Source organism: Lingula anatina, chromosome 6, assembly GCF_051362555.1.
Source record: "Lingula anatina isolate TDL-2025a chromosome 6, LinAna3.0, whole genome shotgun sequence".
NCBI lineage: Eukaryota > Metazoa > Brachiopoda > Lingulata > Lingulida > Lingulidae > Lingula > Lingula anatina.
The window spans coordinates 7771824-7793378 of NC_141772.1; the positions used below are offsets into that span (position 1 = coordinate 7771824).

At 35.3% G+C, this 21555-nt stretch overlaps 2 protein-coding genes across 3 annotated transcripts in view; one reads left to right on the top strand and one right to left on the bottom strand.

Moving 5' to 3' along the window:
• Positions 1 to 90: 90 nt before the first annotated feature.
• Positions 91 to 5529, bottom strand: LOC106156904 (WASH complex subunit 1). The gene is made up of 5 exons (XM_087016393.1): positions 5423 to 5529; positions 3972 to 4529; positions 2924 to 3135; positions 1943 to 2418; positions 91 to 1384 (listed from the first exon to the last, which is right to left on the bottom strand). Exons 2-5 carry the CDS (start codon positions 4496 to 4498, stop codon positions 1166 to 1168), a joined length of 1434 nt encoding a protein of 477 aa, XP_086872519.1. The 5' UTR covers positions 4499 to 4529; positions 5423 to 5529; the 3' UTR covers positions 91 to 1165.
• A 159-nt stretch (positions 5530 to 5688) lies between these two features.
• Positions 5689 to 21555, top strand: part of LOC106153430 (IQ motif and SEC7 domain-containing protein 1-like) — an 85972-nt gene continuing 70105 nt past the window's right edge. The window contains exons 1-2 of one of the 2 annotated variants that reach the window (XM_087016384.1): positions 5689 to 6020; positions 9284 to 9316. In XM_087016384.1, coding sequence (XP_086872510.1) covers positions 5773 to 6020; positions 9284 to 9316 — 281 coding nt within the window. In that variant the 5' untranslated portion in view covers positions 5689 to 5772. The remainder of the gene's footprint in view (positions 6021 to 9283; positions 9317 to 21555) is intronic. The other variant, XM_087016385.1, reaches the window with a different exon arrangement.

The window sequence follows — 21555 nt, forward strand, 5'->3', positions numbered from 1 at the left end:
GATCATGCTTTATATATTTATATAAACTTTTTTGTACTATCCAAAATTGATTTTTTCAGTTGAAACTCAATAAACTGCAATTTTTTTAAAATTTTAATAGCATTTTTTCAATCTATGATTTGACAATTTCAAAACTTGCAGAAAACTCGGACCTCTAGGTACAAGTATGTTCAGAAGAATCTGAGATAGCAGGTAGTTCTACTTCAGAGTTATAATGGATTTCTTGAGTAAATGGAAAAAATTAAGCAAACTTGTTGCATTAAAGGGGGATGCATCATTTACCATAATTGTGTACTGTATTATTTATGGCGTATGTGACCAAAATTAAGGAACAATATTTCAAGAATGACATCTATCAGATTTAAGTTGAGCATCTTTTTCAGATAGTCATAACTAAAGGTTTTAAAATATGTATTTAAAGAATACCAAGACAGATGACATCAAGTCTGTTTTTTTTTCCATGACAAGTAAAATCAGAATCCCAGATATTTCATTTAGAAATCTAACTTTTAAGGCATTGTTCAAAAACACAACTACAATATATAACAAATCCATCAAATTCAAAATTAATATTCAATTAGCTTCCCGTAAAATGCACAAGGCAAATTTAATCAATCTAATTGTGGGAAAGAAACGCTTCTCCTGGTGGGAATTCAGATTGTCCTTTGATCACCTTTCCCCTCTTGTACTTTTCTGTATTTCATTATTATGCATCAGATAAGGAGAAGAGAATGTGTGATTTTATTCATCCTATCCATTTCTCAATCCTGCTCACCTTCAAATTCCATGAGTGGACGTATCATCTCCAGTTTACCTGACAACACTGAAGCCAGTCTACACAAACTTTTTAAAGGTTTGTTTCTTTTCTTCTGGTGATCACAATTCGATTTTCAATCAGTTAATGTTACAGTCAATATTATCCTTATCACCAGATACCTAATTAAATCTTAAATCTTCATGGGCAGCAGATATATCATAGTCAATATCTTCTCCATGGTAAATTTACTTTTACTGGCTCAGTTTCAGTGTCTTTGGATTGTTCGTCATTCTTTTGAAGGTCAGGTCATCAAACATATCCTTTCTAATCCCTTTTATCATCCTCTTGATCAACTTTGGTGAAGGGGCCGTCCTGAATATTTTGTCAAAATTAGGTAAAGTTATTCTTTTAATCCCAATCATCATCTTCCTGATCATCCTTGGATTCCCCAGGTGGTGGGGGAATCATCATGGATATTTTGTCCATAGCTGAGCTATTACCGGACTCGGCAGAGTTCTTGTTGGCTTCTGCGCCAGGTTTTGTAGTGCCTGATATGCCTTTCCTTCTCATGGTTAATGCTGCAGCCAAACTGCTCATGAGGTCTCCACCTCCTCCACCTCCAATATCCTACGAAAAAATTATGAAAACATATTAAAGTCAGATATTATGTATGCACACCATGTATGTCTGAAAAAAAAAAAAAATAAAGATTAAAATAAACTAAGGACTAATTAACTGTGATCATACTAGGTGGTATGTGGGGAATCTCCCTGAATGCAATCAGTTTAAGAGCGCATTCCTAGAGATTTAGATCGATCCATCCAGATCAACCTAACTCCCTGTGGGTCCACGCTAAATTGCAGTCACCCGAGCGCTCACGGTAGTTAATTACCCCCTTACAGCTTTTAGTAGGCAGGACAGACGCTTTAGCCGGCTAAGCTGACAGTAATCTAGTGAGACTCCCCACAGGGATAGATCAATCTAAAATCTGTGGGAATGGGGTCTAACACACTCAGGAAATCAGTGTGGCCTTAGGACCAGTCAAACAGGAGCGGTCCCAAAACCTGCACTGCTCAATGTGAACTGGACAAAAAAAAAATAGCACTAGATTGAAATATTTTCCATTCCCTTGTACTACTCAGTCTCTAATAATGTGGGTACTATACTGAGCATCCCAACACTTACCTTTTCTTCCTGTTTCTTCTTCTTCGTGTGAATCTTTTTTTCTTTGGCACTTCTCAGTTTAGCCTTCCCAGCACCCCCTGCTTTCCTAATGGCATCCATAAGTGAAGATCGCCCATCTCCCGCATTTGCGACCTCTGCAGGGATATTGGTGGGTGGAGGAGGGACATCCCCAGGGGGAGGGGGTGGAGGGGGTGCACCACCAGTATTCCCTGGGGGTGGTGGTGGTGGAGGGGGAGGGGGTGGTGGTGGCGGTGCTCCAGATGGGGGCGGAGGGGGTGGGGGAGGAGGGGGACCAGGAGGAGGAGGGCCAGGAGGGGGTGGTGGGGCTGACCCTGTTTCACCAGGGGCCCCTGGGGGTGGCAGTTCTGATGATGGTTCTGGCACCACTGATGGCAGGTCTGGCATAGCACTGCCTGGCAATGAGGGTGCAATGGATGAACCCAAGTCACCTGTCCAAAGTAAGTCATCGGCAATACCTGGAAAATATATTTATAATATATTAATATATTAACCTATATTGCTTATATATCTTCAACAATGTTTGTGTTAACTAAAAGAAAAAAAAACATTCATGCTTAATGTAAAAGAAGGATCCACCCCTCCTACTCCCCAGGAACAGCCCAACCCTCTGTTGCACTAAAATTCTAAGTGCCCATAAATATCCCTGATGATAAGTCTATCAATATCAAAATTTCCTCACTCTAATGGTATGGGAGTAGCAGAAATTATAATGCTTAGAAAATTAAGAATCAACCATCCACCAGGGGAATTTCAACCTACTGTTGCACTAAAATTCAGAAATGACCATGCACATCCCTGATGATGGGTTTACTAATCAACAAAGTTTCAATTTCCTAACCCCCATGGTCTAGGAGGAGGAGATAGGGGAAACTACTAACACACTGACAGGACTCACAAACAGCCAGGATAACATGATCCCGACTTCTGTCCCCAAAGTGTGGGGATAATATAAAACCTCACCTGGCAAATCAGGTAAGTTAACAGGAGCAGCGATCTCTGGCACTTCACCCAGATCTGGTCTGTAAAACAGATCTTCTTTCTGTTGTCTCTGCATTTGCTCTCCCAGCATAATGGTACTGGGAGCCGCTGCCAGACCTTCCTCCTCTTCCTCCAGGGCTGTACGGGTCTTTGTGACCACACCCAAGGGATCCAACATCACATATTTCTTGTACCTAAAATAAGTAGATTTGACTAGTAATACATGGCTTATGTAGGCCATGCTGCTTGTGCAGGGCCTGTAAAATATTTCACCTCTTCTGGTCCATTTGTGATATCACTTCTGTTCACTTCAGAGTTGAAAATATAGCCGATGATTAATAATATGCAACTTAACTTAAAAGTTCCTGACAGTGTGTAACATATACATATAAAATTTTCATTAAGAATAGAGACTAGCAGAGACAACACATATGTAAGATCCCCAATCATCTCGTGCTACTAACTGCTGTTCCTTGCAACAGATGTGTAAAAGATATATTCTTTATATGTCTGCCAACAGTGATTCAAGTGAAATCAACTTAGGGGTAGGTAGTGTATACATGTATGAAAAATATATGAGCAGTTACTCAACCTTATTCTTTTTTCTCATTTGAGTTACATTGTTTTTAACTCACAAATGTAAAAATAACAATAATAAGAAGAAGAAGATTAAGAAGAATAACAATATGCAATGATAAATAGCAAAATGGCACCAGCAAATGGCTGTGGATGGGTTATTAATACCATTATCATCTATATCAACCACAATCCAAATATGTTCAACAGGCTTATTAATATAAGACAAAAGTTAAAGAAAAGTAAGTCTACCACAGCTTTCAAAGCTTATTTTTAAAAACTTAAATTTTGAAGTTACCAACGTTACCATTATTCCAGCTATTGCATCTCTTCATTAGTAATGAAATGCATAAAGTCCCTGTTCCCTATGGTTAAACTCCCATTTATACCACTGAAAGCAGAACATTAGGTTTAAATGAGCATTTATCATTTGGAACTGAATGATTTAACTTACGGATTCTCCGTAGTATTGAAGAGCAAAAGAGAGCTGACTGAGGGAATTTCCTTTGGCAGTCTCCCTAATCCCTCCTCAACACTTCCCTCCTTCTTCTCCTTCCTCGTATTAAGATGGACATTGTAATATTGCAGCTTGTCCTTCATGACGCGGTCATCTACAGGTTGATGCTTACTCTGTAGCCTGTAACTTGATCTTTTCAGTTCCTTCTGTGATTTGTCAAATACAGTTTGATACTCTGTTTCTGTTTCGACCGAAGGGAATTTTGCACTGGAGAAAACTTTGGTGGCTTTGTTTCTTCCTTTTAGAGAGTCTATCTTTGCTTGAGCTGTGTTGACTCTGTCGTTGATTACACGCAGTCTGTTGTGGTTTTCTGATACACGTGTACTGATTTTAGAAAAGACATCATTGGCTACTTGATCCAGGTAGTCCAAGGCATCAGCAATTTGCTTGATTGTTTCCTCGCGCCGTAGATCAGGCGGGATTGTAGGAACGGTATACACCTGATGAGTCATGTCTAACTTCATAGCTTACTTGGAAACAGCGATAGCAATGAACCTGAACATAATGTAAATTCAAATAATGTATCAAAAGCAGTGATCGCACAAATCATACAACTTTGAATGTTTACAAACACTAAATCCCTTTTTTTGTATGTTTTAAGGTTCATTGACCTATCAAGGTGACAAGGTTGGGTGTGGCTAACTTAACATACTAATGATGTCATGATGCATTATTTATACAATACTTTTGCAGTATTTCCCACCACCCTATAACTCTCTAATTTTCATGTTATTCAAATTTAACCTATGTGGTGACTTTGATAAATCTCTCTGCTGTTCAACTAAGTTTTTATTTTTGCTAAAACTTCAGGCTCTTTGACCACTGAGATGAGAGCTAATTTTTACCCCAACAATGGCTCCAGCCCTTGTAATATTTGGGTGGCATAAAGGTTTAAGTTAGAGCAGGGAATTATATTGGATACAATTCCCTGGTTAGAGACATTGTTAAATTAGTAAACAAATTAACAAACTAATATCAAACTAAACATCAAATAGTTATATGCCTATGGTGGGGGGGATACTGTACTACAAAAGTGCCCATCATTTTTTCCTGAAACTGAAAGTTAAAGATCAAAGTCATATTGTTGTAAATTATTAACAAATTTTTCTTACTCAATACCAAGCACTGAAATTGTCAGCCTTTATCTGAATCTGAAATGGAAAAATTTAAGTTACTGACATTGGCATAAGAAGTACATGCACTGGGGAATTTACATGTAGGTCCTAAATTAGGGGGAGGATTCAGGCTTCAATACTGGAGTTAATAGCCAGTGTAACTTCACAAAAAACAAAATCTGCAGGCAATATCACTTCAATACATATCACAAGAAACATAAATTTTATTTTAGGCCATTTAAACAAAATATACTCGAAGTCAACCGTACGTACCATCAGTTTCTTGGTGATTTGTCAATTTCAGGAAAGAACAAGCACCTGATGTATATATAAAGTTCATTATATGATATAAAGTTTAGTTGCGCATTCGTTAAATACTCTAAGACAAATAACATTATGCTTATATTCCAATCATAAAGATAAACAAAATTTTTGATGTTCTTTTGCTATGATTTCAATTTGGATGCAATACACAACTAGCTACAAAAATTAATAAAAATTCGAAACTATTCCAATAGTTGCGCCGCGAAGTAAATGACCTATTTCGCTACATGGCTTGGTTTCAGGTGAGTCCAGCAGTGTTGTTCTCACACTGACGAAACGGTACAACTGAAAATACAACCATGAAAAAGTCTAGATCGGCTTCGAATGACACGGGTCAAACAATGGCCGTTGCTGCCCAAGATATTGCTAAACGTTTACAAGAAAAGGACACCGTTATTCAAATTCAAGCGAAGAGAATACGCCACCTCGAAGAAGCTAATCAGAAGTTACAGCAAGAAAAGGACGGGTTGATTAGACAGTTGAAAGAAGTTCAAAACCTTGCTGTGCAAGCTACCGCTGTAGTTCTAGAAGACGGGATACCAGATTGGTGAGTTGAACGTGATATTTTGTTTTTCTTAGACCGTTCAATGTTTTATGTGGTAACTTGGAGTCATACTGCCACTGGTTAAATTTGACATGAATGCACAGCGGGGAAATGAGCAGTACATTCCACCTGTAAAAGTTTGCCAGGTATAAAACAGTGTCATACCTGACATGAGACAACAAGTGATAACTTCAGCGGTTGAGGTTCATGTGTACATACCTGGTGTAATTTTATTTAATCTCTCATTTCAGCTTGGGCAAGTGATAAGCTTGTCCCATATATGGACAAAACTGTCAAAAACTTTAGCTTTCAGTTAATTGATCGAAATCAAAGCAAAGTAACCTTCATTTTCTGTCAGGGATATATTTATAACATGTTTCAGATAAACATTTTAATGCCCTCATTTTTAATGTGTACACATATGTACTGTATATATTCACCATGTTAAGATCATTTTTCTTACATGCTCATTGCTGTGCAATAATAGCATGAACACATTCTTATTTCACCAGAACAGGAGCTTTTTCTGTGGAATCACAAAAAATTTTAAGATATTTAATTAAGATCTGATGGGACCTATGATGGCATTGACCCCCAGCTATGTTTTATCCAATGATAAATGTTCATAGATAAAAATAAAAAAATAAATAAAAAACAGGCTTGTGTCTGATAGTGCTAGTAGTATACATCTTATACATAACCTTAATGAAATGCCTTTAAAGTAAGGTAAAGAGGTAACCCAGATAACTGTAAAATTCTCCTAGATATTTGCCAACAGAAGTATCTAGCACTATTATAGTAAATGTAAGACATCTAGCTAGGAGTGTAGTTCTATACTCCATGTACAGTTATTTGGAATAGAATAGAGGGTGACGTTGTGCCCAGCTAAGCTCAGGTGACATTAATTACCTCCATTGTTATAACACAAAAGAGGCATCCATATTAAGGGAGTGAGTCACTATTGTATTATTTCGTGAAACTTATCGGGATATATTGCCCTTCCGTAGCCTTTTATGTATACATGCAGCATTTTTTATTCTTGTTTCATAGTTTCACTTTATGCGAAAAAAAGAATTTTGTAAAGCTTTAGGAATGGAAATTTTGAGGATGAAACTACATTTTATTTTTATGGTTTTTCCATAACTATTTTCATTTTTGGTATACATATATGATATATAAGTTTTGTATTAACTGTATGTAATGCTTGCTATATGACTCAGTTATCAAAAGAAAAATGCTGGCATTTCCCTTGTTCTTTGTCAACATTTTCTCTAGATCTACCTGTTGAATTAAATAATAATAATAATAATAACTGTTTCATGATTGTAATCATAATTCACAGTAATTCTCAAATAAGGGTACCCTTGCAGTAGTAACCAGGAACTTCTTAACCGTCTAGAGCCATTGGAAATTGCTTGTTGCTTCAGCCAGGAAGTCTGAATGAAATCTGAAGGAAAGTCAATAACATATTTGGCCAAGCATGCAGCTATCTCACTGATAATCAGCTGCGCTTGGGGCTGTGTGTTTACAGGGACTGTGCACATCATATATCATGGAAGATCGGTTGTAGTTAGAAATTTATATCAAACTTGGTTCTTTTCATCAAATATGCCCTTGTCACCTGTAGGTTTTAGAGTATGATCAAAACTCACTTCTATAACCTGTTTAATATTGTCCCAATAGCACTTTAAGCTGACAGAAATTATAGCATTTGCTGGGTCCCCATCAGTGGGCATCACTAGCTAGAGGTCCAGGTTAGCCAAAGTTGGTCTATGAAAGTGATTGTTGGGATATGATTAGATAAATAGTTTTATCTTGATAATCAGTTAATCACCTATGAAAACTAACTACAACACACAGTTCAGTAACTTGAGCCTTGAAAATCCACGAGAATTGAATAAATAACAATAATTTTGATGCTGATTGTTTGTGTGTTGGGAGAGGGATCATTAACCTTAGATACAAAATGATGTAGGTAGTACTAGCTGATGTCTCCTTGAACTATCTATATGTTATTGTATATAATTGAAAAGCTACCCACTGGGTTAAGAAATGTGCATACTTCGAATGTGATCCAGAGTGGAATTACATATTCTATTACCAGTGGGGGATATTATAGATACCAGTTTGTCAAAAATGTAATTGTCCATGTTGACCCCCAGCCAGTTGGTTATATCTAGTCTAGCTGTTCATTGCTGAGACTAAGTAGATTGACCTTTTGAAAAATGCATACACTAAGGGCTCATTTCCAATGAAACTACTGTTCTACATAGATCGCTCCAACTTTGCAGGGACTCTGGCTGAATGTATTCAGATTAAAATGCCTCCTCCCTGTTTCAAAAATACCCATATACTTACAATAATCTGTTTTTCTGTATTCTGTTCAATGCTAGGAGGAGGAGGTATGTTAATATGTTAATCTGATTGCATTCAGCATGAGTCCCTGCAGAGTTGGGTCCATATATGTAGACTGGTTGTTTCATTGGAAATGAGCCCTTAATGTACCATGGGTTTGCCTTGAATGCCACACAACTTTGGTTTGGGCGGAAGACATTTACAATAAAGTTCCTGGCATATTACCTGAACATTAAGATAATCTGATGACTGATGAAAAAAAGGAAAAAGAAAAAATGTAAACATTGGTACAAGATGAAAAAAGGAAAAAGAAAAAGAAAAATAGAAACATTAGTGTAAGATGAAAATAGGAAAAAGAAAAAGAAAAATAGAAACATTGGTACAAGATGAAAATAGGAAAAAGAAAAAGAAAAATAGAAACATGGGTGTAAGATGAAAAGAGGAAAAAGAAAAAGAAAAATAGAAACATTGGTGTAAGATGAGAGTTAGAAAAGGAAGTCGGGATTTAAAGCTAAGGAATCAAAGCATATTGTATATTTTGCTTGATACTTATGGTTTCTCACATATATTCCCAGCATATTTTGTAACATCTGTTAATATCTAGGTGGTAAACATTTGGCTTTGGTTTAAAAGACATTTATCATTTGGGTGGTAAAAAAATTCCTGGAATATGTACATGTACAAAAGCTGTCTTTTCATGACAATCTATTTGCAAAAAGACGATAAGGAAACAGGACATGGCTATCATATGGAAACGGAAATTTTCTCGAAGTTTTGCCACTGATAGATGAAAGAAGAAGGAAAATGAATTTTACAAAAGTTGTCATTATTTACGATTGATTTTCTTAACTAATGCTAGATATATTTTGAATATAGCATTTCACAATGGAATGTTGTATTTGTTTTCACAGGTACCAAAGACTTAAAAGAGATGCGTCTCATAGGTGAGTAGGTGTGCACCCTCTAACCACCTTTCCCACTTAACACAGGTGTGAAGACAGAGCAGTACTACTACTTTAAAGAGTAAACATTTATTTATTTACATTTTAATTGACATGTATCTTTGATATGTTTGACTGCAAAAAGTGTACCTGAAAATATCGAGAACTTAAATGTTCCCATATGACTTCTATGTGAATATAACTCTGATCCTTAGCTTCTCATTCTTGGTTATGAAAATGAACTCAGTGGTTCTTTAGCAAGCATTTTATTTGACCAAATGTTAACAAAAATGCCACCAGTGTATTTTTTAAAATATTTTTTTTGAAAACATGCAGAAAATCCCCATTGAAACCAGTATTAGCAATTTCATGTACAACAACACAATAATCTATATTTAGTTCAGATTTTCCTGAGGCATAGTTTGTAAGTGTGTGTATGTGCGTGTGCTCACGATCGATTACCTATTGAACTAGCTGAGGGCACTTGTCGGGGGTTGGAGTAGGGTTCGATCACGCTGCTGTTGAGAGGGGTTTACTTGTAGAAACACAACCAATAACGTCTTCTTTACTAATATCTGTAATGTGACCAATGCATTATAACTGAATATATAATTTATATCAGGCTCTTTGAATTTACATCTATGTGTGAAGTGGTGATTTACCTAATCCTTTTGAGCAAAACTGCTAATTGCTAAAGTATCTAAAAAGGTAGATCTATCAAAAAGTTCTGATGAATTTCAAAAAGTTAGTGCATATTACTAGATAGAAATCAGAATTGATTTTAAGACAAAAAATTGCTGAAATTCCAGAGAAAATATTGTATGTGTATGTGAGGTATTTCAGGTTTTATATCAACCCATAACCTGACTAATCTGGTCAAATATTTATTGGAAAATTAAGTTTTAGTGTTCTGATTTTATTTCTATTCCAATATGTATATTATGTATTATGTATGTTGAATTTGTCTTCATAATTTTATTGACATGTTTTACGCCCTTTCATATTTCATTTTCTGGTCATCAGTAAACCATATCTATATACTAGTGTCTGAGTAAGAATATAAGCACACTGAGATGTTATATCTATACTAATAGGCATCCAGGTACAGCCAGAAATACAGAGCATACTGGCAGCATCTATATCTACAGGTGTTTTTATTTATACTGTGTATGTCAGGTGTCGAGATGTATGTAGATTGTTCATTTTCATACTGGTTCACATGTATTGACTGTGCCAAGATTTTGCTGATAACTAGTAAATAAAGTACGATAAAGGTACAAAATGTAGGAATGTACGAAAAAAAAGATGCACGAAAAAAGGTGAAAAAACATCCTGGGGATTACTACCAGCTGAGATTCTTGCAGAAGAGAGGAGGGAAAGTTATCTGATTTATGGTATCTCTAAATGAGCGAGGACAAATATAGCATGTTTTGTATGTACATAACCATAATCAAAATATATGCTATCTAGGCCAAGAAAGATGTACAACTGTATTCCGTGATGTATCTCATTATGTTACGTAAATATAAGTTAAAGAATTTGTAAAGCAATTTGGGAGTCATCTTACTGTCTTAAAGTGAATGTGACTGAAAAAGGGGGTGAACAGGTATTTAGGACTGTCCTTCATAGCAAATCAACACATTCTCCACTCTCTGTTGCTTTCAGTCTCAGCATTCAACTGGTGGAATACATTGTAACCTGGCAGATAATGATACTGGCATTGTTCAGTTGTACCCTCATTGATTACAATTATGTATAGAGTCACATGAGGATCATTCCACAGAATCTCCCCACCCTGTTGCATATTTACACCTTTGAAATCCTCATAAGTAACTCCTTTATTTCTGTTGATTTGAGTTTCCATACCCTTTTTTGATAGTATTGTAAAGGATGGGACATACCAGGTGTGTATACTAGTAGTTGTGAGGAGAAAACAAATGAAAGTCAAACTCAGTCCAACAGGCAGCCCTGTTTTAAAGAATGCTGTTCCATCTTGGTTTTTTTCAGTTTTTTGAAAATATGATTCATGTGAAACAGTCTGGCTGTCTGATGATGTCAGCTGGACCATTTTGGTCACAGTATAACGTTTTTTGGATCTGTTACATTTTCTATAAGGTGTACCCTGAGAGGAATGTTGTTATGATTTGTTCTGTACACTACATTTCCATTATGCTGCTACTGGGTGAAAGTACCATTAAACTGTGATATGCAGGGTGGAAGGTGTTTATGAAGTATACCGTAGCTGATCATAGAAAATTTGAAAAGTTCTGGTCATTTGTCACCTGAATATTTGAAAACAATGACACTTTGCAGAATTGACTTTTAAAAATATAAATTATTGCAGAGGTCACTGAATATAATATAACATTTTTTTGGAAGGATGGGTAGGATTAGTACAGTAGAATACCTTAAAACATAGGAAGATCAGATAATGATTATTCTCTACTGATCTGACATTTTTTATAATAAACATACAGGAATAGGTTATTAGTTATCTATTAGCATCATATTTCATATACAGTACGATCAATATTCATCTAGATAGCAACATGTTTGAATAGCTGTCAATACCCATGTTTAGATGAGTGAATACCTATGGGCGGAATTTCATACTCTATCAACCAGGGGTCTTGAAAGCAATAAGATATGCCTAATACATATATTTGGTATTCACCTCATATTGGAGCCTATTTATGGGATTAGGACGTGTCAGTGAACAATAATACTGATCCCTGTAAGCTGGGCAGCGATGGGATCACTGATGTAACCATTTTGTGACTGTGGGAAAAGAGGATTTGTATTTGTAAATTTTGCAGTGGTTTTTATCATACAACTACAGCATGCAAATCAGTGGTTTAAATCTGATTCATACAGCAAGAAAAAGTACAGTTTTCTTTTTGAATAATGTGTTCGAGAGAGAGAGAGAGAGAGAGAGAGAGAGAGAGAGAGAGAGAGAGAGAGAAGAAAAATAAAATCCTGTGCCTTGGATATTACAGTAAAACTATTCTCATCTACTAGTTTATTTTTTCTGGCTGTAGAAAAGCTTTTTTAAAAATCTTAGAAAGCCCTAATGCATCATTGACATGAGGATTTAATCACATATACATGTTTTGTATTAAGTTATCATTGCTATACCTCATTAGACATTAGGTCAAACATTACTGCCTTCACCTAAGCCTAAGTAAATCCACCTGTTGTGGAAATTAAGAGAGAGAGTGGTGTAGATTTACTAGGTGTATACTAGTAAAATATTTATAGATTATTGCATTCTTTCCCTCCCACCTCTGATTATTTATATGAGGTGCTAATTAACCTGATTAATTTTCTTGAGCAGCTAAATTAAAAAACGGGAAGGCAGAGCATGATACTTTTCAAAACACTTGTATTATTATATATTTGAACCTGAAACTGTATCGGCCAGGTATGAGATATCTTAGAAAGAGATACTGTGTTTTTCAAGTGTATGTAAACACAATCATGCCAGTAAGTAAGATATGCTAAAGCAAATAAAGGGAGTGATAGTGTTATAATGTCAACAGTGAGTCACCTTTCATTGTCAACAGCTCTACCTTGTAATCAGGAAAGCATTTGCTTATAAAAGACAAATGCTGCCTTCTACATCTGTTGACTTGAATATGACACAATACATATAATATACTGTCTATTTATCTATCAGACTTTCTCTTTCTCTTTTCCACACAGTGTCCACAGTATGCATGTAGGTAAAATGCACACTGTGCCTTTTCCCACATCAACTATTACACACAACCATGCATATGTATATATGTAGGTGTACAAGTTAAATTGTTTTAAACCCTATCGGTCTAGGTAAATCGATCTAACCCTATAGGGACTCTCACTGTGTGTAATCAGCTTAACTGAATGACATGCCTCCTTTTGTTTTCAAGGTATTCACATAATTACCACCTTTTCTGTATTCTACTCAATGTCAGGATGAGGGGGGCATTCGATTAAGCTGAATACTCTCAGCAAGAGTCCCTGCAGAGTTGAATTGATCTGTGTAGACCGTTGGTGCTTATGGGAATGCAGCCCTAGGAAATCAAACAGTCTTGTACTTATCACAGTACTCTTAAAAGAGTAAATCACACAGCAAATCTGAGCAAGTTTTCTGGTTATAATTGAACCATGGCTGTATGCAATCAGCTGTTATTATAGATACATTTATGAAATCGTGGAAAACAAACATAAAGGCTTTTAAAGAAATCTAATGATGATGTCAGCTTTCTGTGACAAATGAATTTAGGAAATGTGTGTTTTATGTCATCAATTTGTCCTCGCTTGATTGATATGCAGAAATAGGAAAATAAATAGCCACACATTTATCAGATTGATTGAGTCTAGGACCTAGATTGAGCCAATAATGGCCATTTCCCCACTGGGACAAAGAAGACAAATTTATTAAGCCCTTACTTCCAATCTGTTATCATGTGATTGATGAAGAGTTCGGAAACTGAGCTGTGTTTCTGCCAGATTGTGGTTAACATGGATGAGTTGGTATTAAAACTGATCATGACAAAAAATTAAGAATATTGTAAGCTGACACAGTTATAAAGCATGCTGTTTCATATCTTTTGGCTCAAGAGAACAGTGGAACAACCCATGATATGATATCATATTCCATTGTGAATATGCTTCTGCATTTTAAAAACATAATGGCTTCACACCTGTGATTTTGCACTTTACATGCTTATTATTTTTATTTCAATTGACATAAGTACAGAAAAAACTCCTGGAACCTTCAAAGTAACCCATACAAAACCACTCTAATCAGGTGCCATAACACATGTACAGCCCACAGCACTGTAACAAATAGAATTAGCACTACTCACAGAGAGTTGTACTTATCTGGCGTGCACTTTGTTTTATCTCCGTGCAGTGTTAGATATGGCCGTGGTAAAGTAATTAACGTCTGCGTCTCTAACATGTAACATCCTTGCATATCATCTTAACAGCGTTAACCTTCTGCAAATGCCAAGTTTTCCCCATCTGAAATAGTTTACATTTGTTGTGCTCTAGCCAAAGAGATGATTTACTGTGTTGTGGGTACTAGTATAGACATTGTATTAACAGTTTCTTTGTACCTGGTTGATTATTTTTGTTTGTTTCTAATACCTGCCAAAATACAGCAAGACTAAAACACGTTGAGATGGGTTTCTTGTTGTATCTTGATGGTGAAAATAAAACCATTGGCACTAAATCATTTTGCCTCATGGGTAAAAATACCAACCAGTAGTCTCTGTAGATACAGTTTACTTTTTCTTTTAACCAGTGCTTGAAAGTTTTATGAATACATAAAGTCATCCAGCCACCAAGCAAGGGTCTACAAGACATGAATAATACAGTGATCTTTTTCTTAAACAGTAATTGCAACAGATTAGCCAATAACCAGGATTGTTTGTAATGGAAATGCTTCGTCAACTCAATTAATGTCTTGATGGATAAAGCCTGTGCAACAATTGAGTTAAAGATGGCAGCAAATGAAGGTATTATATGGGTTGTATTTACAGGTTTCCAGAGACAACTCTGAGCAGCATCCTGCGGGCAAGACTTGTTGACATCCAGATTAGATAAAATGGAATATTTTATATTCTCTTTGATTATTTATGATTGTTTGAAAATAAGTCTGTTATCAACAGCCTTTTTTAGGCTTAAGGACTCATTATGCTTTTTGTACTATCAAAGTAGTAAGTACTAGTAATTGAAATAATGGCAATGTGTACTGTTAGTAATAGATTCTTAGCAATGTCCTTTCTATATTGATGCTTTTTCAAATTAACTGTTTCTTGTTTATTATAAAAAAATCATAGCTTTTCAAGTTAAAAAGGTTTACAACGTACCCATTGCATGTATATTTCACAATTCCAATACTAATTCATTCTACTACTTATATTTTCTTTGTTTTTCTTATTCACCCTTGATTGATCCCCCTTGCTATCACTGTTATGTGTAAAAATAATATGCCATTTGTAACTTCCTGCAATGGAATTATGCACCTTTTGTTAAAATCTCATTTCTGAAATATGGTGTCCTACATGATCACACAGCATAAATCTCAATTCGTCAATAAGTTAAAGCTCGTTACAAATCACAGAAATATGCATTGTATCATCAGGGCATTCTTTATAACACTCTGTTAAAGCTCTTTGGGAAATTGGTTTCTAAAGTTAGATACCAGTGTAGTCAGGCAAGTCTCGTATTGTCCAATCTACATGATGCAGTCTGCGTAATTTGTAGTTGTTAGTCTAACGTGTAATTTACAACAGGTGTTATTGAATTTGAATTCATCACTTGGGGAATCTTGAAAAGTCACTCAGCAGTAGTTGATGATGAGACATTATTATAATGTTTATTATTAATGTTTTATTCTAGTAGAATCAACACATGGACACAATGAAAAATCAATTAAAAGACTGGATGATATGACCCTGAATTTGTTACTTAATAAGGTAAATAATTATAGTTGAATTAAAGATGACATGGGCTTGAATAAAACAGTTGGCCAGGTTTACATATCATACATGTCATTCGTGCCTTAAGTTCACATTAAGAAAACCTGATTCATGCTGAAAAGCATGCATACATGAAAACATTCGCATACGCATGCACACCATATTGTCACTGCTTTCTTCTTAGATCCTTCTTTGTTACTGTAATGCACCCCATCTGAAAAATAAAGCAAATCTGATCAATACTCCCTGAGGCATTGATCAAAGTATTGGTTCCGTAACATGGAATGCTATCATGTCAAGACCAACAAAATGATAATGAATGAGTATCCTATTCTTTAATGACAAAACTCATACAGGGCCCCGTAACTTGAAAGTATCGCGTATTGCGAACGAGCGCAAGCATCGCGATTCCATGTCTTGCCCATGCATACTGGCCCTATACAATACATTGTAGCCTCTATGTGATATCGTTATTCACAATACGCGATGCTTTTGAGTTACGGGGCCCAGGCCTTCTTTTCCACGGAAACCTTGCACTTCGCAAAATTCAATTCCTTCTTGGTCAGTATTGAGCTAGATAAATGGACAGTATGGAGAAAAATTGATAAAGCTTTCAGAAATTTGGCATTGATGTCACATCGGAAGTGAATTGTCATCAATAAATGTATTCAGAATAGTTTTGTATGATCCCAGCGGCGCTTTTTCCTCACTCCTGGGAAATCAAATTGTTATGTGAGTGCTCCCCGTCAATTGATACGACTTGCCTCGTTTGACTCCCACCATATCCTGTACAAATACAATTCTCATGTGAACCAGCAATTATTTTATATATGAAAAATCAACTGTTTTACCCCAAGCCAGTATAGGCATGGAGCTACGTGACTTTCTTACTTACACATCATAGTAGGCTAACTTTAGGTTTAGCATAATTTTAGCCCATTCAAAATTAGTAAATGGTAAAAATGCAGAGTACCATTTATGTATTTTTTAAACCATATTATAATTTGTTTAGCATTTTATCAAAATAAATAAAATTTGACCTTAATTCAAGTATTTCATGGATTTCTGTAATGGGAAATGAACATATGTTCAATAAAGAATCGCGAAGAAACTTAAAAACAGTGGACATTGTTGGTAAAAGAGTAGCTGCCTTGCTTGCATCAGTCATCTCATTATTTTTACATTTCAAGTAGAAAACAAATAATCCTTTTTTGCAAAGAACTATATTTTTAGTGTTCTGACTGAGAAAATGTGGAGTTGTTTTAAAACAAGGCTCCTAATTGGAACTCTATTTGTCCAAGAGAGACAGCCTTGTATTATGTCACTCAACCAGGGGCTTCCTGCGAAAAACTCTCTTGTTTCACTGGGTCGAATTGTTCTTAAAACAAGACTCTAACCTAGAGTGTCAGCATTATTTCGCCATAACATAGGGTCTGTTTGTCTTAGCACCACCCCCGAGCAACATGTGCCGGAATTAGTGTGTGAATGCGCGGACTGAGAAAAATCAATTGGATGTTCAATTTCAAACACAGCAACAGCACATGTATGTAGTGTCAATATGAACTTGTGCATTACAGTGAATGATATGCGGTTATTTTGTGTTTGAGAAGTAAATCACATGTGATTTGAGTGTAAAATGTTTTATGGATTTTTTTTTCTCTGGAATGTAGATGTGAGGGTGGTTGCTGGTGGTTGTAATAACATTTCGTCTTTGCCTTCTTCCTCTCTTGCTGCAAAATTGATAAAAGATGCTCAGAAATTGCTGGAGAGAAGGCCAAGTCAGTTTTTCTTTTGTTAGTTCATTGATAGAAAAGTGAACATCAAATACTGGCAGTTTTTTCAGCAGAAGTGAGAGGTTTTGTTTCAAGACAAGCACACTTAAGTAAGAAAAAGCGCAGAAAGAAACAAACACTCAACATTTGATAAGGAAGCATCAAAGATTTACAAATGCAAAGCTGAAAATAACATCGGGAAAATAGACATGACAGTCTGATGTACATACTCCTCCGCATCAAAACTAATCTCTCCCATAAGTAACAGTGTGGCATTAGTAGTAATCATTTAAACTTGATGTGCCAGGTGTACACACATCTGGATACACTTTACCTTATAATTGGCAAGAGATTTTTTTTCTGGTTTACAACTTACTATAGGTTTTATGGATTTTTTAAATGTATTTATTTGGTTTATGTATGTTATTTTTTATTAATTTTATATACATGCATTTATATATGTTAATTTTATATATTTGTTTATTTTATATATTTGTATAATAAAAAGTTTGTGAACAAAGATGACATTTCTCTCCAGGATAGCATTTTTTCTTGAATGTGGTATTTTTAATCAGGGTTAGTGAAATCAATATGATTATATTCTGATTGTGGAATTTTTTAATCAGGCGTGCCTGAAGTTAGCTTGATACAACCAAAACCACATGAAACAGTTGATTTTTCCCCACCATGGGCATGATAAAAATCTGAAGAAAATATGAACTTAACAAGAACATTTTTTTTTTCATATATATTTTAACCTGGATTCAGGACTCTGTTTTCTCTTACAATTGAATAATAGTGTATAATTTCAAATACAGTTCACACATTGGCAAAAATAAATTAATTAAATAAGTTAATAACGCAGATGAGTTAATAGATAAGAGTTTCATACTTCACTTTTATCATTTTAACATTAAGGGCCAAGTTTTCTTCCACGTGTTTCAGATTTCTACCTGGACTGAAATCTCATTACATTTCCTCATTCATACAAACGTTAAGGTTCCCCTGATGAGCAGTACACACACTTAAACAGTGAAGAACAGCTTGGTTTCTGTCATTTCTTATTATAGCACCTTGAATCATTCAGTTATCTTGGAAAAGACAACCAATTATTACAGGTTCACTTCCTATGTAGTCACTGAAGATTCAGTTTGGTTGTATATCCCTTATTTACAGGTAAAATAGTCATTTATTGATGTGAGATCTTTCGTAAAATGGGTGTTGATTTTTTTAACTTTCTCCTTGATGCTTAAAGTCATTTTCATAACTTATATTTATTTAAAAGATTCTGTTGATAAATCTTTCATTTTTTAATTCTGCTGATGCAGTGTCATGTCTTTACAAATTTCTGGATTTTTTTAAACATATCTATGATTAAGTGATACCTGTCGTTCTAATCCATAACAAACCTTACATTACATTGTTATCTGCCACCCTTGCTGCAAACTGTTGATATATATATTAACAACTCAATTTTTTATCGGAATTTTATTATTACATCAAGTACATCAAATATGGGATGGGAGGGTGGACATCTCATATTTTATTTTCTTTTCGCATGCAGTCATGCAAGATCCATTGTAACAATTGGAACTTTTTATCTCCTTATACACTGAAGGGAGGGAATATTGGTGCACGGTTGAATTAGAAGGTAGTATGATTATTATGGAATTGGTATTTGGTAGAAACTGTCACTGTGTTTTGTAAAACTAGAAGAGTTTTCGCTAAAATTGCTTTCAAACAGTATTTAACATTCAGTTGCACATATCTGTGTATTTTATGACTAACTGCCTTTGAGTAATCATTTGATCCTTTAAGCTGTAAGTTGATTTTTGGGTATTTCATTAGAAATTTCCCTCTAAGAGACTTAATATGGTTTTACAGGATGCTTAAAACTGTGCTCACTGTGAGTGGCTAGTATGTCTGTACATTAGGTAGCCGTGCTGCTTAAAAAGCTTCTTGGGATTTTGACCATTGAATTAAATGGATTCAGATTGTGAAAAATTTTCTGAATACCTTATTTACAACTCATAAAAGTCATGTGAATAGCAAGATTAAAATTATCTTCGAGTCATTCCGCTTCATGCTGGTGAACAAAAAGTCAAATTTTAGTTGACTATATATGTCAAATCCGTTCATTTATCCAAATGCAACACCAGCAGATTTAAATCATTGAACATTTGTTAGAGCCTTGGGACCAGTAATACAAAAATAATTTTTTTCAGGCTTAAGTTATTTTGTAAAACAGGCCCAGCATCTCAGTTCATTGGTGAAAAACAAAACCTGATTTCTGGCACAGATCAGATTAGATTTTATGGTCTATGACTGAGTCGTAATCTGGGGTCAGATCTAGTTTAACTGCATGGTCGCTCCTCGTGATTGATTCTGTCACTTTGTCAATGATCAGCTGATCCTGTATCACTAGATATTGATATTATACATATATATCTAATCTTATCTACAAAGGTGAATTATTGTCATTTCTGCCATGGTGGCATTTGCCAAATTGGTCCTCTTATTTTTTCTTTTTTTTTTCTTTTTTAAGGATGCTCTAGGCATGATGAAGGCATGCAATTACTGCTAAGCTTTACATGACATTTGATGTTTATAAGGAAATCTGCTCTGTAGATTAATCTACCTTTTGATTGCATGAAATTGCATGGCATTTGATATACAGATTTAAGTTTTTATGCATGGTTTCAGTGAATGATCATGAAGGAACATTTTTCCTTCATGAAAAAAAGAAGTGGGGAGGGAAAGGTAGGGAAGATTCAGACTTTGAAGCAGAAATTTCTCCCAGCTGAATGAAATATAAGCATGCCTGTAGCATGATCAGGGAACTGTTTATAAGGACTGTAGACATGTAGAACACACTTAGGTCGTGGAGAAAGATAGATACAGTCAGTAACTTATTGAAAACAATCAATTGGAAGGAAATGCATCATTCAGGACGAGAAAAGTAACAGAAAACAGAGGACAAAAAAATGTGCAGAAAAAAATTAGAATCATTAGACCCCAACAGGAAATGTTGTCTGAGCAAATTAAATCCCTGGTAGTGGAAGATAGATTATCCTGCCAGAAGGTCACCAAGGTCACATGATGCAGGTGTTCATTAGTTTACCTGAGGTTACCATGGCAATAAATCATGACCACCCACTAATCTTAATTAAGCCTGTTTGTCAAAGAAACATGGCAGAGCCAAGAGGGTTGGAAAAAAAATAATGTTCTGGGAATGTTTTGATAGAGTGCATTGTACATCTTGTAGATCAGGTCTTAATATGGCGCTTAAGGTTAATCACCCACTATACTGCAATTAGATGTTACCTGCAGGTAATAATGATATTGATTACTGAATAAGTCCTCCACCTGTATCATATTTGGCCTCTCTGATATTTGAGTTAATTTATAGAAATTAGTCTTCTGTTTATCTAATCTAGGTTTTTTTTATTAAGGTTTGTTCTTAATAAATGTGAATATGAAAACCAAGGCCCTGTTTCACAATGAATATTAAGTTGAAAGTAGGTTCTTGCCAAATTTATTATAAACCATTGCCAACTTATTTGTGGTTCACAAAGGAATCTCGAGGGTTGATAACCTTGCACTTTATGCCTTAAAACAAAGCTTTGAGACAACTTTCAAATAGTCTCGTCACATTTCACTCTCAGTGGTGACTGTATACTAGATGGATATGACAGCTTCTTTATTGTAGAGTGTAGTTTGGTTGTTTATGGAATCAAGTTTAACTTACTAGTAGATGGCTATTACAGTTATTGTATTGACTTCATGGAATCGGCTGTCTGGGTTCAGCAATTAGCAAAGCCTGAAAAACTTAATTTGATAAGTGGCCTGGGATTCAAGAGATCATAGTGGATTTTAAAGAGCGTCATGTCTTGGCAATGTTATAGTGTTATCTCAGCACGTCATCTGTCTCAGAAAAAGCCATGTAATTGGACAGATATGGCATGCTTCATAATAAAATCATGGTATTTTCAGATGGTCT